Source organism: Pogona vitticeps, chromosome 12 (assembly GCF_051106095.1).
Source record: "Pogona vitticeps strain Pit_001003342236 chromosome 12, PviZW2.1, whole genome shotgun sequence".
In the NCBI taxonomy this organism is placed as follows: domain Eukaryota; kingdom Metazoa; phylum Chordata; class Lepidosauria; order Squamata; family Agamidae; genus Pogona; species Pogona vitticeps.
In genome coordinates, this window is record NC_135794.1 from 1242775 (window position 1) to 1261504 (window position 18730).

Genomic DNA, 18730 nt, shown 5'->3' on the forward strand with positions numbered 1-18730 from the left:
CGAGCCGCGTCCCCCCCCCCCACACACGGCCCGTGTCATCCCAGCCCCCCCCCTCCCCGAGCCTCTCCGCCGCCCACCGGGATGCGACCAGCAGGCTAGGCTGCCGGCACCAGGAAGGCGATCCTCGGGGGGGGGGGGGGCGCGAAGGGCAGAAGGCCACAGGATACGGGCGGCCATAAAGGCTTCTCTCTCTCCACCCTGTCCCTACACCCGAGGAGGCCAGCCCTTTCCCATGAATGAATGAATGCCACCGGTCAAGTGGGCAGCAGCCCTTCTCTCTCCCCCCCCCCCCAAAAAAAACCCCAAGGGAGGAGGTCCTGCCATCAACAGGGAAGCGCTTCTCTCCCTCCCGCCTGCCTGCCTGCCCAGCCGGAGCCTTCATTCGGTACCCAGAGGCCTTGAGGGGGTGGGATGGGTCTCCTGCACACATTTCTTTTTGCATACAATGGGGCCTCCATCATCAGTTCAAGGGCAGCATCCCAGGCCTCTTCTCTTCCTAGCACACCTTTCAGCTCATCATGAGGGATGAAGGGTGGCCCCCCCAACTGGAAAGAATGGGGTCACCACAGAAAAGGGCAAACCCTCCCCCCTCCGTGTACTCACCTGTAACCTTCTCTTAAGTTTGGGAAGAGAAAGAGGTCACCTTGTTGGGCACAAGGCGGGACCAAGTGGTCTCGAAAAACCTGCCTAGGGGTCTCCGCCCCCCAAAAAAGTATTTCCGTTCCCCACTGAACTGGACCAGATACTCAGCTCTCATTCTGCACCATGAGAATACATGCCACTGATGCATCCTTTCACTCTGTCAGGTCTTCAAAGCTGTATTTCAATAAATACCAGCACACAAACATTTACTACACAAAATGGCCTACACATTGCTGCGTGGTGCTTATGAATAATGCCGTTCGTCCAATATACTACATTCTTACACCTTAAATCTGAGGTGTCAACATTAAAAATGTGTTCTTTTGCTGCTCCTGGAGACGCTCATCTCTTACCTTGTAGCTCTTTCCAACGTTAAAGATCCAGTTACAGCATTCTGCAACTCTTGTGTGATCACACTGTAGGTTTCATACAAGAACTACACACTTAATTATGTCATTTTATTTGAGACGCACAGTTATAAAAGAGTTCACTTGAAATAACACCCCCCCCCTTTTCATCTTTTTACACAGTATCAGTACACAATTATTGATCAGGTTTACAAGTTAACCACACGAGAAGTCCACTTTATCAGCTGGAGCTCTTCCTTAATGCCTCTGGAGCAAAAATAAGATGTGCTTTACACATGGCAGAATAACTGTATGTGAGAATCCGTTTACTTTGAACCACACTTTCTCTGAATTTAATAGACTGCATTAAAAGTTTTAAGTCCAAGAGGACGTGATTTGCACAGAATTTCTTTTGTTTTGTAAGGCCATAGGAATGCACTTCTCCAGAACCTAGAAAACATTGTATTTTGAAAGGTACACTACGAAGCCAGAATACGACAATACACCCATTCAGAGACCTTAAATGAGCCACCTTAATCTTCCAAGCCTTACAAAAAGGTCACTCATTTTGACCAGACCATTTCCATCACGGCTAAAGAAACATGTGCACATTTTTTTAATCAACTGCCGACAAGCATTCCACATTGTTCCCCACCAAACTGTGAGAAGAATCAAACACATAACATCCCTTTTGGCTGGTTGAAGTGGACTTCATTCTTTTGAATTTGAAAGTAAGATGTGGGAATGCACCTTGAAATGGTAATTTACCCCCGTTTATTAAAAAAAACACCCTATACTTCTCAAAAAAGCTGTCAAGTATTTTACAGGTACTGTACAGAGAAAATGCAAAGATCAATACAGGACTTGGATACTCCATATGCAGCATGGGAATCTAAATGTGTTACTAGATGTGTAAAACATGAAAACAAAGCACTCTTTTGTTATTTAAAAAAAGGGGGCAACTGAAAGGAGTAGTGGTACAGGTTTAATTAACCACAAGACTGCACATCTCGAATTGTATCCCATCAGTTGAAAAGCCAAGAGTCAGCTAGGGACTTGGGGAGAAGAAAATACTGTATATCGACTCTCAATTCCTGAAAAAGCTTCCCAAACTGCCTTTTGTTAAAACGAATGGGATCTGTAGAGCAAGGCCCAAATGCGTTGCGTGATAAAGGGGGAGGAGGCTTAAATAACCTCAACGAGGAGCCAGCTTGACAGTGTTGCAGCTTTTAAAGGCTAAAAATGTTGAGAACAATCCGTGTCGAGAGATGGAGGCCTATGGAGCCCACTGCTCGGAGAGGGTTTCCAGTGACACAATCCGTTGGCTTGCATTAGCTGTCTCCCAGGGACCTCCCTGTGGGCTGGGCCACAACACCCATTATCGCCAGGCAGCATGGGGATAATGGCTTCTGCAGCTCAGCGCCTGGAAGACAGATGCCAGGAAGGCTGATTTTGCACACTAAGATACAGGACATTTCGCTTTGAGAAGGCATACTATTTGCTGGGGTGGAAAAAAAATAAAGGCCTAGATCCACCCTTTATGTAAAGGTCCCTGTGCAGCCTCAGGTCTTCATACTGTTGCACAGGCTACATCAATGCTCCCCCCCCCCCCACTTCCCTTAAGACTAAATTATATTTTTCCACATGAAACAAACATTATCAAAACTTCAGCAGGGAATAGACAATTATGTCAACAGGTTCCTTTGCTAGGAACAACTAAACATTAACATTTAGGAAAGAGGGTGAACTGTACGGCATCCCCACCCCAAGCTTAAAGTGAATTGCCTATGGTCTTACTCAAATTATGTACATTTTAGCATAGCTAGAAATAAGAAAATAGCAAGATTCTTTTTTAATAAGACAAAACAGAGTGGATTACCCCCATGTGCTGCTGCGTCAAGAAGCACTTTACATCAAGTCAACTCGTTACAGGCTCTCTCAAAGGGAAGTTCATAGAGACAAAGAACCAAGAAATGTGAAACACATTACCAACAAAGAGGAAGCAAAGTAAAGCAAAGAAAATGTGTAGCAGGGAGCCACAGAACCTGTCAGTTTTGGCTTTCAGACAACCCCCCCGAGATACAGATTACAATACAAAGACATCAGAGGTGATAAAAAAAGATGGACATTCATCAGTGTAGTCACACTTGCCCTAAAGAAAGCACTTAAAAAAAAACCAACCTAAAACCTTTTTTAATTCAAATGTGGGACCTACAGCTATCAGGCATACTCGTATTTTGCTGTTGAACACTCTGAAACACACTTCTTTTCCTATTTACTGAACTAGATGGGGACAGGAACACAGTCCACGATGTAACTGGGACAATATACTATTAGGTTTACAGGAGCCGGAGAGCACGCAGATGTACCACCCCAGAGGAATGTGTTTGGGATCCCCACGCCCACCGCAACCCCCCCAAGATTGAAGCCAGTGAGACAGCTCTGCTGACTGCAAAGAGCCAGCCTCTTTCCCTCTGAGGAAAGAAGGGACACCTTGGATGTACGTGCGTGTCAACAACGCGGGACTGTACCTAACGGGGAAACAAAGGTGTGTGCCCCTGTGGCTATCTACTGGTCCACGTTTCAGAACATCAATCGCGGTGCTATCAAAGGTGAGGTGGCGCCCCCTGCGGAGTCATTCTCACTTGCAGAGGTCCACATTTGGCACATCAAGGGGACAAAAGCACCCGTTTAAAAAGTCACTCAGCGTTTTATAAGAAATTAAACAGTGGTGTCACGAGCTATATGCAGTTGAGTCTCCGTTGAGTGAGAAAGGCAGCTAAGTTTTGGTCTCTTCTAAAGTTGTGAACTAAGGTTACTTGGTTACTCCAAGACTCAAGTAGAGTTATTACCTGCAGAAGAGAGGCTGTGATTTTGTAAAGTGTCTGCTTTACTGAAAGGAAAGGAAAGCTACAGGGGCCAACGCCACGCGCTGCGCCTTCTCTATCAATATGGAACAAGCCGGAACCCGAGCGCTTCCTACTCAAACACAGTTGCTGCACTGAGACAGCAGAACAAACTCAGCGCCTCTCAATTCAACAGGATGCGGCAAGAAACAGAAAGGAAGTCATCAGTGAGCTGAATTAATGTTAGGTTGCCACAAAGGAGTTAGTGAACACCTTCTGTACCTAAAAGACAGAAAAGCAATATCCTACATTCAGAAAAGAAGTAGTCATGTCAATATAAACAGATCTATGTATTTGTTAAAACAGAAGGGCAGTTATCACCCACATGGAGATTCAGTGCCTGAGGTATTAAGTTCTCCACTGCCATGTTACAAAGCCACTTTTATATGGCAGACATATTTGTATGCCTGAGAAAGATACAAGGAGATCCACCAGGCCCCCATACGCACAACTGCGAGCATGGCACTTTCTCTTCCCCCTTCACCCTGCCCACACAGGCAGCAGGCAAAGCCACAGAAGAAAGTCCATGTACTTCCCACCCAACTTTCTTTCTGGCCTCAACAAGAAAATAATTCACATTCAAGAGCATAACTAAGTTAAGACAGGGTGGAGCAGGGTGGCTGGGTGGGAATACGGGAAGCACAGACTGACTTAAACGCATGGCCTCACATGCTGGGGTGGGGTGGGGGACAGAGAAATCCTCTCTGTGCAGGAGTGCTGCCCCATGATGGGCTGGATCCTGCCCCCTGTGTACTGTGCAGTGGAATCCAACCCTAGCCTTCTACAGCACAGCAGGAAAAGAAGGGGGGGGGGGAGGGAGAAATACCTGGAATAGAATTATGCTAGAGAATGCTTACCAGATTAAAAAGCTGTGCAAATACAGGTGTAAGACTGTGTTCTAACAGGCAACAAAAAGCTAGCACAGATGTGCAAAGGAGGGGGGGAAAACTTTAGCAGCTTTTGAAGCAGGCAGTGAAACAAAGCAATGAAGAAGAAAGGAAGAATTGAGCTCCTGCACATGTGTCTCTCTCAACTTCAGGGCTTCCGTATTTGAGACGAAGGAGCCGAACATGTTGAGAAGCAGAGCAAACTAAAATCCATTTCTCTTGGTTTAGTGCACTCTACGTTCAGACAGAGCCCTCAGCAGCAGCCTGGTGGTAACAGCTCTAGAGGCTAGGTGAGCCTGTGCTTTCAGAGTAGCAGGAAAAGGGTTTGTTTCTTTTTTTTTCTTTCTAGGTATGCTGCAGTCTATTGTTAAGAAGTTCATCAAAGCAGTGTGCATCGAAAGAAGCTGCTCTTCTTTGATCTGTTTTCTGTTATTTTCACTGGCCCACTCGCACCTGCTGAACTGTTGTCATTCTAGGAGAGAGAAAAGAAAAATACATTGTTTTATTTTGAATAAATAAGGTCTGGCCCAATGTTTTGGCACATCAACAATATTCAAATCTAAAGGAGAACTAATAAAACAAAACTATTCAGCTGTGCAGTGGTGGGCCCAAACTTGAATCTAAGCAATTAAACTCCAGAAAATCAGGCTGCCTGAAGCTAAAGCATCTGGAAGTCCAAAATGCCTTCTCTCAGATGCTGCTGACCGAATGTTTGTGTGATTTATTAGTTTGACCCAACTTCCTTGCAAGTTGCCTCTGGGCCACATAATTCTATTCCATCTCCAGGACTTAATGAAAAAGTGCTGGAGAGCTGCAGGGCAGCTTCAAAGGGCACGACTTGTTGCAACCACAAATGAGTCCCTGTTCTCTGGGTGAATCCTTCTAGTTGTGTCCAGAACAGGCACTTAAAGAGACACACAGGGCATGATGCTTTTACACAGCTTTTGTAAAGATTTCGGAGGCCTCTTCTACAGCCATGTTAGCAAGTACCCATTAGAAATGCTCACGGGTACAGAACAGAATTCCTGTTCAAAACAGATGAAGAGTAAACAAGAAAGAAATAAAAGATGCATCCAATAGTGTTCCTGATTTGAATTTTACACACCAACAGAAACCTACTGGCATTTAATCCTATAATGCCTGACAAGTTAGCTCTGCATCAGATACACCTGTTCTGTAGATCATTTTGGGGGAGGTCTAGAATGGGAAGGAGATCACATGTCTTGCTTTGTTGCTTACATCTCCAAGGACCAGAAGTCCCCTTGAGGAGAGGGTGTGAAAGAGCATCTTCCCAGAAAAAAACACACTGCAACTTGCTTGCAGGTGGCAAAGCACATGATAAGAAACTGCTGGTTCTCATCAGATCAGCTTGGGCGACATGACATTGCAGGCCTCCTTATGAGCTGTCCCAGTGGCTTGCGCGAGGGCCTCCTAAGGGAAGAACTTGGGAAGAAACGGTGCCGAATGTTGCTTCTGAGTGAAGGGGAAGGAATGTCACTTCCACACTCCCAATTCCATGAGCAACCCTGACACGCACTATTTGATTTGCTCAAGTTGATTACTTAAGTTCAGACAATGGCTAACAAAACGACCTTTTGTTCAAGTTTTTTCTGAGCCACAAGGCTGTTCAGTAGACAACCTCTACTGAAGCACAGAATAGATGTTTCAGAGCAGATTGGCACTGAAGCCTCCTCGCACAGTGGTTAAACTGCAGTCAAGACGCTGCTCCTAACCCAAGTTTGATTCCAACAGGCTCAGTTAGCCGGCTCGAGGTGGACTCAGCCTTCCATCCTTCCGAGGTCAGTAAAATGAGTACCGAGCTGTTGGGCGGGGGACAATGTGTAGCCGGTAAAATTGAACTGTAAATCATCCAGGAAGTGCTTTAAGCGCTACGGGGTGGTATAAAGCAGCACACACTCAGAATAAAACAACAAACAAACAAAATTTGACTGAGGCCCTGTGCATGAGGCTAAAAGGTCCAGAGGTTTGCCAGTTTGCCTAAGCAAGTACCAAAAATTTAGGCGAGCAAGTAAGGCTGGGCAAGATGGGAGAACCCTTGCTTAATGTATAAAATATATTAATTATAAGAGACATAACGAGAGAAACGAACCATTTTTCTGTTGAGCTTTGTCATAATATCCCGTGCCAGAGTGAAGAAGGCCTGAAAATGAACAAATGAAAAAGAACGATCGGACAAATGGGAAAAAATATCGGAGACCCTGTACTTTTTAGGCACCTGGCATGCAAGGTCAAGGGCTCCTCTTGACCAAAGGACTCAAATGAGGGAAGAAGCATCTTCTTAAAGGATCAGACTGGTCAATATAGTCTCCCTGTACTGTCAGAAACACAAGGGTGCAATTCTGACAAGCTAATGCATGTACAAAACGGTGGGCAATGGCGGCAGTCAGAACCGCCCGCATCACCATTTTTCATTGTAAACCAAGGGCAACCTCTGGTAGCCGGAGCTACCATCTTGCAGAGCAAAATATTAACTGAAACGGGACCCGGCTGTCCTTTTCTTTGCGTTCTTCACCTTGGGCAGAGTCTTGGGAGAAAGGGCAGAGTCCTCTTTCCCAATGCTCCAGACTCTGGAGAAGGAAAGCTGCCACGTGGAATATTTTGTTTCCCAAGTCAGAGCATTTATCCAGACCAACACGGTCTCCCACCTCTGCCCACAACTCGGATTCCCAGGGAGGGGGAAGCTCTCTCATTAGCTGCTGCCTGATCTTTTTCACTGGAGATGCAAGTGAACAAGGTCTCTAGTCTAGCCAATCTGTATCCAATGCATAGACTCCACTCATGGGATGCAGTCCCTCCCCATACGTCTGCAATGCTCCATGAAGTCACTGGGTGAGACATAACAGATCCTGCTTCCCCTCCTCTCACCACACACACCCCCCCGGCCAGATCACAAACCCCCAAGTGTGCCAGAAAGCTTGGAAGAGAAATTAGTGGCCACATAAATAATCTCCCAGTGGTAATGTCTTGTGAGGGCCCAAGACCCGCAACCGTGGCAAGCACACGTGTGAGATCTGGACACTGTCTAGGTCATGACACTCATTTGATGAATACAAAGCTAAAGACTTAAAAATCTGCTGTGTGCGATTCAAGTCATACTTACTTCTTCCACATTTATGCTAGATTTTGCACTTGTCTCCAGAAATTTGATTCCATAATCGATCGCTAACTGCAAGAGTGTTAAGAGTTTGTTGTAAGCATTTCAGGAGTTACTTTTCAACAGATAGGAGAGTCAAAACTATTGGTTACGGCACAATGGAGAGTCACAAGTAGTCTGAAATGAAGAGCGAGGGCTCTTTCAGTCATTCACAGCGTGGATCACCACTACACATGGCTATCCCTCCGGAGGGCTGCCTTTCACTTGCCTCTTGGGAGGTTTATTCCAGGAGGGCCCCACCCTTATGGGAACCAGGGTGGAGTGCAGGACTGAACCAGCCGCCATCACCACAGACAGAAGGCAGTACAAGGGCTTGAGGGATTCCACCTTGTGTATTTCACCGGTGGTTTACATTTCAAGACTTTCCACCCTGCATTCATGCTCACCCTTTTTTACTTTCAGTTCTGCCTCAGCAAGATGCCAACCCAACAGCTGGTACAAGCAGCAAATGCAGGCCACAGGCTTTTGCTTAATAGGAATCTGGTCAGAGACGCATGAACTCCAGGAATTAAAATGGAAGTTCCACATTTTTTTAAGGCAACTGGAAAAATTCAGACAACGGAACCCATCTAAAGCCCCAAAGGAGCTACCCTTTGTGCAACCGCCGGCCTGCAGCATTCCACCCAGCCTCCCCAACCCCATTTAATGGAGCAGTTTTTCGCCACCCTTAGACACTGTGGAGTAGAACCAGATGGCAGGGATGGTCGACGGCAGAAGCCCAACCCTACCTTAGATCACAGCACCAGCCTCTCAGCCCGAAACTGCACCGGGAGCTCCTTTCTAGCCCTCCCCTATAGGATATCCGAAGGGTCTCCTACACTAGCCTCTAGGGAGAAAGGGTGTAAAGGGGCAGAATGATGGGTGAGATAGCATGATTTCTCCTCTGCCTGATTCATGGGGCTTTGCCGCTCTACCTTCTTCCTACTATTTCCCTACCCTAAAAAGACGGACAGCACTGGTAGCTGTCATCTGATCATGCAAGTCCAAGGAAGCGAGTCAATCTGGTGGTGGAGTCCTTCTGAACTCCACCTACTGACTCTTTCACCTGTCAGTCTGGCTGCCGGCACTACAGTAAACCTGAAACTGTGACCGGCACTTCCTTACCTGGCTGTATTTGACAATCTGGCAATTAGGACTCCTGTCCTGTCTTACTATTTCACCCCAGTAATTCTAGTTCTGAGATAGTGAAGGGCATCTATCCATGGAGCAAAACAGATGGCTAGATATCAGAAGACAATTGAGCAAGTTTCCTTCCTGTATCACTCACTGTCTCAAGAAAGTGCATTGCACTAATGGGGTGGCGTATAAAGCTACACAAATAAGTAAGCAAGTAAGATTTACCTTCTCTCCCTTTTCTTTCGAAACTTGCCTTTTCTCATTCATATCACATTTATTGCCCAGGATCATTCTTTCTACATCGGAGGATGCATGCTGAAGGGAGGAAGCACACAGTGAAGAATACAGTTATGTCACAAAATGTGTTCAACCAAATACTGATGCACCAACTAAAGTGGAATCAAACCTCTTCCGAGGCAACAGGTGGGGGAGGGTGCTGTGTTATTATTCTTACCTACTACACACAATTATCTCAGGAGAAGGAGGAGACACTTTACTTATACTGAACTGCACAATTTTCTCAGCTCTCAAAGTATGCACTTCATTGCTGAGAATCATGTGCAACAGCTACATCTCTGTTATCAGCCACAGAAATAACTACAGGGGCTGATCTGTCCTGGCCTGTTTGTATGAAGTGTCACCAAATTAAAAACAAAAACATTTCACATCCACCCTTGTAGCTTTTTTTTTCCTAAGGAAGAGACGTAAGGTCTTCAAATGCACCGGGACAGTTATTACCTAGTTATATGGAACATGGATCTGTGTTACACTATCCTCTCAATGTGGAATATAAACCCTACCCCTTTGACTGCAGGTATGGATACAGAAAAGATCAATTCGGGCAGACATCCGGAAAGGAGACAAGTTATTTGAACACACAAGGTCAAATCTTATTCCACAACAAACATGGTGTGTGCTTTCAAGTGTATGCTCAAAGCTATTTTTTGCAGACAAAGTTGGGCAGTATATTTAATAGCATGCAGAGGTAAGGACAGGTTGGTGCAGATGAGCTGGATGCTATGTCACATACAACTAGAAGCACAGCACCAAGGGCAGAAATCAAACCATGTGGCCCAAAAGCATCCTCTTTCAGGGCCTCTCCGGGAGCATCTGGGGCCCTCCCCTCCCACACTGCTCCCTCTTCTGATCCTATGCTTGGCAGAGCCCTGTCTCTTGAACTGTTGCTTGCGTTACTCTACTGAGCAACCGCTATGTTTTGAATGAGGTCCCTTGCTCTGCCGGAGATGAAATAGGCAGTGAGTGGTAAGCAGCGCTCCATAAACACGTGAGGGAGGAAATGAACAAGGCTTCAGCTCAGAGCTAAGCAAAATGACTGCACAAGGGAGGGAAGTCATTAATCAAAGATCAAACTGAAATTGTACCTCACCAGCCCCACTCAAGCATTCATAGACCGCAAATAGAAACATTGGCAGCCCATTAAATTTTGGTTTAAGCAGCCCTTGATTAATCTCCCCCACCCCACATCACAGAAAACGTCATCTTCCTCTAATCCCTCCCCAAGAAAGTAATCAGTATTAATCTGACCTCTCTCCCACCCTCAACCATTTTTGTTAGTATTCTCTACTATGTGAGTATCCTCAATTTTGCTCACTGCAGACATGAATTGGTCTATTAGAATAAACCTCCCTCCGGCCCCATTTCCCCTGATAAAGACCAGTATAATCTAAGTGACCCAAAATTCAACACTTTACAAAGCTGCAGGCTGGGTCACACTAGCTATTCTCTTACACGCATCTTACCTCTTCTATGTTCCTTATCCAGTTTTTGATGTTGTCAAAAGATTTTTCATTGGTAATATCATATACCAGCATTATTCCCTAGAAAGAACAAGAGTCGCTATCAGTGACAAGCACAGGATTCCATTCACCCTCTTGCCACTGTAACCACTGCAACGGTCGGCAAGGAAGAGGGAGAGTTTGCCCCTCCAGGTCTGCATCTCGTATCCCTCCCCCTTTGAAATCATGGAGTAGGCCAATGGGTGGAGCTTCAGGATTCCCCCAAAATACAGGCATACGCAGATCAACAGGATGTTATGTCTATTTATGAAATCTGGATAGCTTAGTGAACTAGGTCTCTGGCTCTGGAGCTAGAGGTTGGGAGTTCAATTCCACACCTCCTGGGAGAACAGCCAGCCCAGGTGGCCTTGGGCAAGCTGCACCGTCCCAGAAGATTATGCCTAAGCGACATAAGTAGGTAGTGGTCGGGTCCTTTTGCTGCAACACCCTCTTCAGCTGAGTTTCTGTGCTCCAGCCTCCCTTCTTCTAACCTATCCTCCGGCTATGCCTTCAGGAACTTCCATTTAGCAAACATGATCAGGAGGAAGGAAACGTACGTGTCCAAATCAAACTGCCCATCCTAACCAGAGGAGACCACAGAATCAACATCATTTACTGAAGTGACGGCCAACTATTCACTCAGTGGGGCTCCTCTTGTTGGAACTAGCAAGTGGATTGAGGCCGGTACTTCTCAAGTTCACATTTTTATGAATGGAGATTCCTCCAGAGCGGAAGCTCTTCCTCAAATATGCCCCTTTTCCCACCACCCACTATTCTCCACTCTGTCCCAAGGCTGACCCTCTCTCTCCACCTACACCGGTGTCTCAGCACATCAAACCGATTCCAATTCTCAACATTTCAAGAAATGGAGTGGCACCCCTGCCCTCTCCCCCACCCACCCCCCCGGCACACCAATCCCGCTCAGCCGGGTGCATCCATCTTAAAGGCATGACCTGCCAGTTACAGCCAACAAGGACTATAAAACATTCCGTTCACACCTGTGAGAACTACCTCTCCCATTTGATTGTTTTAAAAAAAATCAACTGGACATATGGCCTATTCAGTGAGATGCTCAGTCCAACAGGTCTGCAGTGGCATTTTTTTTTTGGACAAATATTTATATTGCAAAACTCCAATTGTCTGAAAAAAAATGAACAGCTTCAACAATGAACATCTTTGGGAAAAGATGTTAAAAAGCAAGAGGTCGGGGATGGTCTTCCCCACAGGTACGGCCAAAGATGTACCTGTAACTTAGGAGAATCCCCAGAGTCAGTAATCAAGATTCTGGTATGCTTTGGGCCAACGTGCCGTCAAAATGCAGGTACAAAAGAGAATGCTTACCATGGCTCCTCTGTAGTAGGCGGTTGTGATGGTGCGGAACCTTTCCTGGCCTGCAGTGTCCCTGTCAACAAAAGAGACGTGTAGCAAATGGGACGGCTGGGGAGGGGTTGTGAATTCAAGGGTCAGCCATCCGACCCGTGACATGCGGGCCCTGCTGAGGTCCTGGCTCAACAAAAGGAACCTCCTGACCTCTCCCACACCAGAGGTCTTGAAGAAGTCTGTAGGCAGAACTGTATCTAAAACTTAAGGGGCAGCATCCTTATTCAGCCCTGAATGATACCTCAACATCGTAAGGCAGTCTAGGTAGCTACTATGGTTATTCAAGGATGAGATTCTGAGAGAGATAAGCAGCAACCCACTGGAAAGCACACTTTGGACCAGCTGTGGCCGGAAGGCATGTTATACCCTTATACACTTACCATATCTGAAGTTTGATTTTCTTCCCATCTAATTCTATTGTTCTGATTTTAAAATCAATTCCTGTGGGAAACAAAAAGCCTTGCGTTAATCAGGATTCTACACGCTGCTCTGCTGCCTTGCCTTCCCTCGCTCAAATCCGATAATGCCACGACAAGACCGCTCAGGGAGTTCTGTCAGTGTCCTCTATGGATGTCCAGAACGCTTCCATGCACTTCAGGTGGGTGGAGGAGTCAATGTATATCCGGCCCTTCTGCTGTTGTCATCACTTGGGCCAAACCCACATCCATGCATAGCATTCTATATTCGCTGCTAGAATTTAGTCCTGAAGTCTTCATTTACTTTACTGGGAAAACACTTTCTTGGACACTAGGAGGCATAAAGGGCCTTGGCCAGTCTAAGGAAGCCAAGTGACACAGCCTTTCACCAAAGAATCGCTCTGTCCTCTGAGTCTTAAGAATCTACACCAGGAATGGGCAAGATTCGGGCTGTTGCCAAGGGTCCAAATACAGACCCTCTGCCCTGAACACTGTTAAAATTCCTTTTGACTCAAAAAAAATCTCCCTGTGCATTCTAGGAGGGATGAAAGACAAAAAGAAATATATATGGGGGGGGGCAGCACAGCCCTCAGGAGGCTGACCACCCCTGGTCTAAGGTGATCATCGTTTACTCTTGTGTTTAAGTAATTAGAAACCAGGATACATTCATTTTACACACTGCAAATCCAAAGTCCTGTCCACCCACAGGCCATTCCTAGTGACAGGTCTTTCCTGCCCCCTCCAATTAAGTTACCTCTTGTTGATAAACAATTGAAACATCTGCTTTTGAAATCTGTTGGGTAATTTTCTTGGACAATAAAGAACAATGGGTAAATGCTGTGGTTTAGCAGAACTCCAAATAAAATTGTCTACAGATCTCTGCTCACACCACAGCTAAATTTAACAAAAGAATTGGCATCCATTCTGTTCGGATGGAACACATTCCCAAACTTTTCTGCACAGAAAGTGCTCAGTGAGGGGTTACTCCCACTAACATTACATAGAGGCTCCGATGGAGGATCCAGTAGCCAAGACTGGTATTTTATTCAATACCTTTGTTCTCCTCCCCTCTCCTAATTTATTAAAAGAGCATTCAAACACCCATAAAGTTATGTTTAAACTGTCTATTTACACAAAAGCTGTTTTTTGCAACCCAAAAGGTCCACCAAAAGAACGTGGACCACCAACACAGCCACTGATGCCACTGAAATAAATTCCTATTCCGAGCTGAGAAATGCAGAGGGTTGCTTTTCATTTTTCTTTCTTCCAGGGCAACAATGGAAAGTCTTAGGAGCGATTGCAGCCCTTAATGAGCGGCTAAAATGAGGCATCCACTGACGTTTCCTTTGTTTCCTCCCGGCAGCAACAGGAAGTGGTGAGCTGCTGCACCCACCAATACCGCAGGGCTGGTGGCTGGCGGCTGCTTCCTGACAAGCAGGTTACGCGAAATGCCTCCAAAGTGGACTTTATAAAATGAAGTCCATGAGATAGAAGAGGAGGCCGTTTAAGCCGGACATGGACTAGTAGGAGGGGAAGAGCAGGCTGTCTTAAAAAGTCCAAGTCAGTCCTTCCCAAACGGTGTGTTGTGAAAGCACAGCTGCTGTTGAGCCGAAATAACCACAAGGCTCATGTGAGCCCAGGGACCACACTCACCAGACACCACGAGGGGGCTTGACTTTTACTCACTGAGAAATTTACTGCCAGGGTTTCATGAGGATGCTGGCTCACACAAGAGAAACCCACCTACTGGAAAGTGGGTTTGTTGTATCTCTGCCTGATCCAACAAAGCCCAGGCCTTGCTAGGGAGAGAGGCTGCCTGCTATCCTGACCTCACCAGAAAGGACTGAATCAGAGAAAGACGGCCCCCCCAGGGAGAGACAGGCAGCAACATTAACCTGCCCCAAGAGCTAAAAGTGCCTTCCTCCAAATCAAAACAGGGATTCCAACAGAGCCGGAGCAGGTGGACTCTTCTAAAGAGAAACCCTCTTACTGTATCCTACTAAACCTGTTTCCAGTTTTTAGTCAGAAGCCGGTGTGCCTGTGCTATCAAAGAGACACTCCGGGTGTAACAGGGAAACAGTACACAAACTGGAAAACACGATTCCCATGCAGAAATGGCTTTGGCGAAGAATCCCCTCCTGGCAGCAGATCATGGGGCTGTCCCTTCATGGAAATGACAAGCGTAGCCCATATGGCAGAATCCCCTGGAAGGGGAGGGGAGGTGAGGCCTGATGAAATGAATGGGAGTGCTTCTCCATTGGGACTCATCCAGACCATCTCTTCTCGGGATTCTGGCCTGTATTGAAAAGCAAAACGGGGCAAGCTATTTTCTGCCTGAGAGATCACAGTTCCTCTGAGCAGCCCTGTCTAGATCTAATGAGATTTTAAGACCCACGTTTCAGAAAGGCTGCCTCAGTTTCTAAGCCAGAATAAATTAAGCTAAGGTCTTATCTTTCTTACTTAAATAACCTTCTCTTGTTAAATTAGGACAGCAAGAAATATTAAGATAACCGGTGACTAGTGTTTGTCCAGGGATATGCTTTTAAATATAGTAGTTGTCAGGCCTATTGCTCAAGATGGAAATGTGACACCACCTCCTGTTCGCTCTCCCATTTCGCCGCCTTTTGGTCTGCTTACAAACTTTTCTCTCTGTGCATAAATGCCAAAAACGTTTGACGGAGACGCCTGGCTAACAGAGATAATGCTTCACTCACTTGAGGAAGTAGACTCTAGTCTTGTTATACCCCTAAATAAATGTTGCTCGTTGCCCTTCCCCCCAGAATCATCCTGACTGATGGTATTATTAGCTCTGGATAGTCTCCATCAGTTGTGTGAATTGTGGTCCTTCCCTGGGAAAGAACTGATCATGGTGTGATGTTCCTTTCCATCAAAAAGAAACATGGCTTCAACACATCGATTGTACCCAGCATACTTTGCAAAAGAAGCAAAAATGTCCCTTTCCAGATCAGGGATGAAATGCAAGTCGAGGAAGGACCGGTTTTCTATGAAAGCCTTTACTCCATATCTTCCCACACAGGGATGCCAAGCAACGTCCCCACCCTGCAGAATTCTCTAAGACTCTTCCACTGAAAAACATCCTCTACGGTTCCTTTGGGAGCAGAGAGCCACTCCCCACCCACCACACTGAGGTGCCTCAAACATCAGCATCTTTTGTACCTGAATACATCGGAATTGTTGCTCACCCAGGAGAACTGTGCACAGTCACACACAGCTTTACAAGCATACAGGAAGGGAATGCTGGCTTGGGTAGTTCCAAGCTTCATCAATAAAGCCATACCTCCTTTTGCACATTCTTTCTTTCTTTCAGCATGACAGCTGCTCAAGATAGAAGATATATCATGTGCCCTGGTATGATGAAGAATGTGTAGGGCCCACCTTTGACTTCTGTGATTAAGCAAAGGATCTGCTGCAGCTAAAGAAACTGGCAGACAAACCACATCGCCTCTGGTATTGAAGACAGGGCTTTGTATGTGTGAAAATTTGGCTAGCCTACAAACTGAAATTTGGCTAGCCTACAAACTGGGAGCATTTGCATCCCTATTAAAGCAGATCATTTTTTCCACAGTTAAAAGTTTCTGCTCTCAAACTGCCTTTCCATGAGAATATCATCAGCCTGCTTGTGAATGAATGTAATCTCCAATTACTGCTGTTGCAAAGGATGATGGTGCAGATCTTACAGACATTTGAGCTTTGCACAGGAACGTCAGCCTGGGCCACCTCTTGCACAGCAGAGCTTTTTGCTCTGCAACTGTTGTTTACAACTTTTGTAAATGGTCTCTAATTTTTCTCTCTGCATCTGTCTCCTCACAAGACAACACTTCTAGGAAACATTAGGAAAGTATGTGAAAGTGTCCTGTTGCACAATAAGCCTATTAAATCTTAAGGGGCCACAAGCCTCCCCTATGATTCTTCCAGAAACAGGTTAGAAGATATGCAAATTCTTTACAGAGGATGGTTCTCGATTGACAGACTCTCCATTATCCCTTCTGCACTGCAGTCAAGAAAGTTAATGGGTTAATAGCAGACAAGTTGGTTTCATTTTCATTTTGACAGGATAGACAGGCCTGAATCCCACTGGTATTTCCACTAAAACACCCGATTGAATCGGTGAGACTTACAGAAGGGCTGATTCACAATGAGTTCAAATGGGTGCATTCTTGCCCGGACAACCAAGTGGATTTAGGCCTTTGGCTTTCGGGAAGGTATGGACACTCAGCAGGATAACTGAGACTTCAGGCATTCTCCTGTTCAGCCCATTAGCAGGCTCTGAAGCTTCCTTAGCTTCAGATACCGAACTCCATCATCCTCAAGTTGTTCAAGAACAGTATCTCATATTATGGGGCACACAAGCTCACTCTATCTTATCCACTCCCTCAGGAGCACACCTGTGAGATGCAGGTATTTGCCAAACACATAGCTGTCAATTTTGGAAGATACATTTTTGGAAAACTTATTTCCAGGAACACATCTGAAAGGGGCATATGAAGGGAGTGATCTCAAGCCTACCAAGCTTAGTTGTGACTAAGATTTTTAATCCCCGTCATTGCAGTTCATGCAAATAGTCCAAGGTTCAACACTGGCCCTTCCAGGTAGGGCTGAGAAAGATGGCGCCAAGAAAGACCGGAGAGACTGACACAGACAGTTCTCGGCGAAAATACTAACAGCACAGCTTTGGATAAGGCACTCACTACTGCCAAGGAACTCTGTACACTTTTACGGCCACTGTCAAAGGAGTGGCTGTATTCCCACCCACACTCTCATACTAATAACTCATGCCTAGGTGTAGCTCTTTATTGCAAGCAATTTAACTCCTATTCCCAAGCAGTATTATCTACAAAGGGTACCCAGTGTGGTGTAGTGGACAGACAAAGGCCCAGGAGATCTGGGTTCAATTGTCCAGCTCTGCCGTGGAAACTCACTGAGGGGGGCGGAACGGGTAAAACCACTCCTTAAATACCTCACTTCCCTTGAAAACCCTACCAGGGTCACTATAAGTCGCTTCTGACTTGATGGGACAGACCAACAAATATCTACAAACTTGCATTAGCTGCTATAGTCCCATGTGACTACAAACTATGTCTAAAGCCATAACTAAGCCATCATCAACAGGACAGGATGAACAAGGAGCCCCCAGAGAAGCCTTGTTTTCAGTCTGTTTTACAAAAGCATGCAAAGAGGTAGGATACTTGAAATGGCACATACAAAATCCACAGGTCACAATACAATTGATATGCACCTTACAGCCATGTCCCGCAGAACGCCCTACACCCAGTGCTAAATCCTGCTGAGGATTCTGCAATCCATGGATTAAAATTTGTCATGCAAACGTTATCTGCAAGTCACTACCTGCACACAAGCCTTTGACAAGCTGCTGAGAAGTATACGTAGACCAAGAGTAGAGCCAGAACATCCAGTCTAATGCTTGGAGGCTTTCGACTGTTTTCAGTCTACCTGTAGAGAGGACTGCATCCCATCTGAACTCTGCAGTGCTAACGGCATTCCCCATCATCCCTTTCCGGATGAATAACAAGCCATCAATTCCAACTTCTGCCAACCCTTTCCAGGGTTTTCTAGGTATAAATGGTTCAGTTATCTCTGGCTGCAAAGCCAGAGCCTGGGAGTTTGATTTCCCCACTATGCCTCCCTGACAGGGACTGGACTCAATGATCAATGGGGCCCCTTTCCAGCTGTGCAGTTCTAAGATTACCATATTTTTCGCTCCATAAAACGCACCTTTCCATAAGACGCACCATTTTTTTAGGAGAAGGAAACAGGAAAATATAATCTGTTTTCTTCGCTCCATAAGACGCACAGACTTTCCACCCCCGTTTTGTGGGGGAAAAGTGTGTCTTATGGTGCGAAAAATACGGTATATTATATTGTTACTCAGGAGTGATTTGTGATTCCCTTCTCCTATGGGCACTCTGCAGCTTACCCAAGGCTACACAAACGGGGGCTTCTCCCAGGAGGCATAGTGGAAAATCAAGCTTCTGATCACAGGATCTGCAGTGTGGTACCCAAATCACTGAGCCAGCAATTTAAAA

At 45.9% G+C, this 18730-nt stretch overlaps 1 protein-coding gene across 1 annotated transcript in view; it reads right to left on the reverse strand.

Annotated features, from left to right (window-relative positions):
* Positions 1 to 1086: 1086 nt before the first annotated feature.
* Positions 1087 to 18730, reverse strand: part of RAB8B (RAB8B, member RAS oncogene family) — a 28085-nt gene continuing 10441 nt past the window's right edge. Inside the window, exons 2-8 of the mRNA XM_072981647.2 lie at positions 12630 to 12690; positions 12211 to 12271; positions 10834 to 10911; positions 9299 to 9388; positions 7904 to 7969; positions 6893 to 6943; positions 1087 to 5254 (exon numbers count right to left, since the gene is read on the reverse strand). Coding sequence (XP_072837748.1) covers positions 5162 to 5254; positions 6893 to 6943; positions 7904 to 7969; positions 9299 to 9388; positions 10834 to 10911; positions 12211 to 12271; positions 12630 to 12690 — 500 coding nt within the window. The 3' untranslated portion in view covers positions 1087 to 5161. The remainder of the gene's footprint in view (positions 5255 to 6892; positions 6944 to 7903; positions 7970 to 9298; positions 9389 to 10833; positions 10912 to 12210; positions 12272 to 12629; positions 12691 to 18730) is intronic.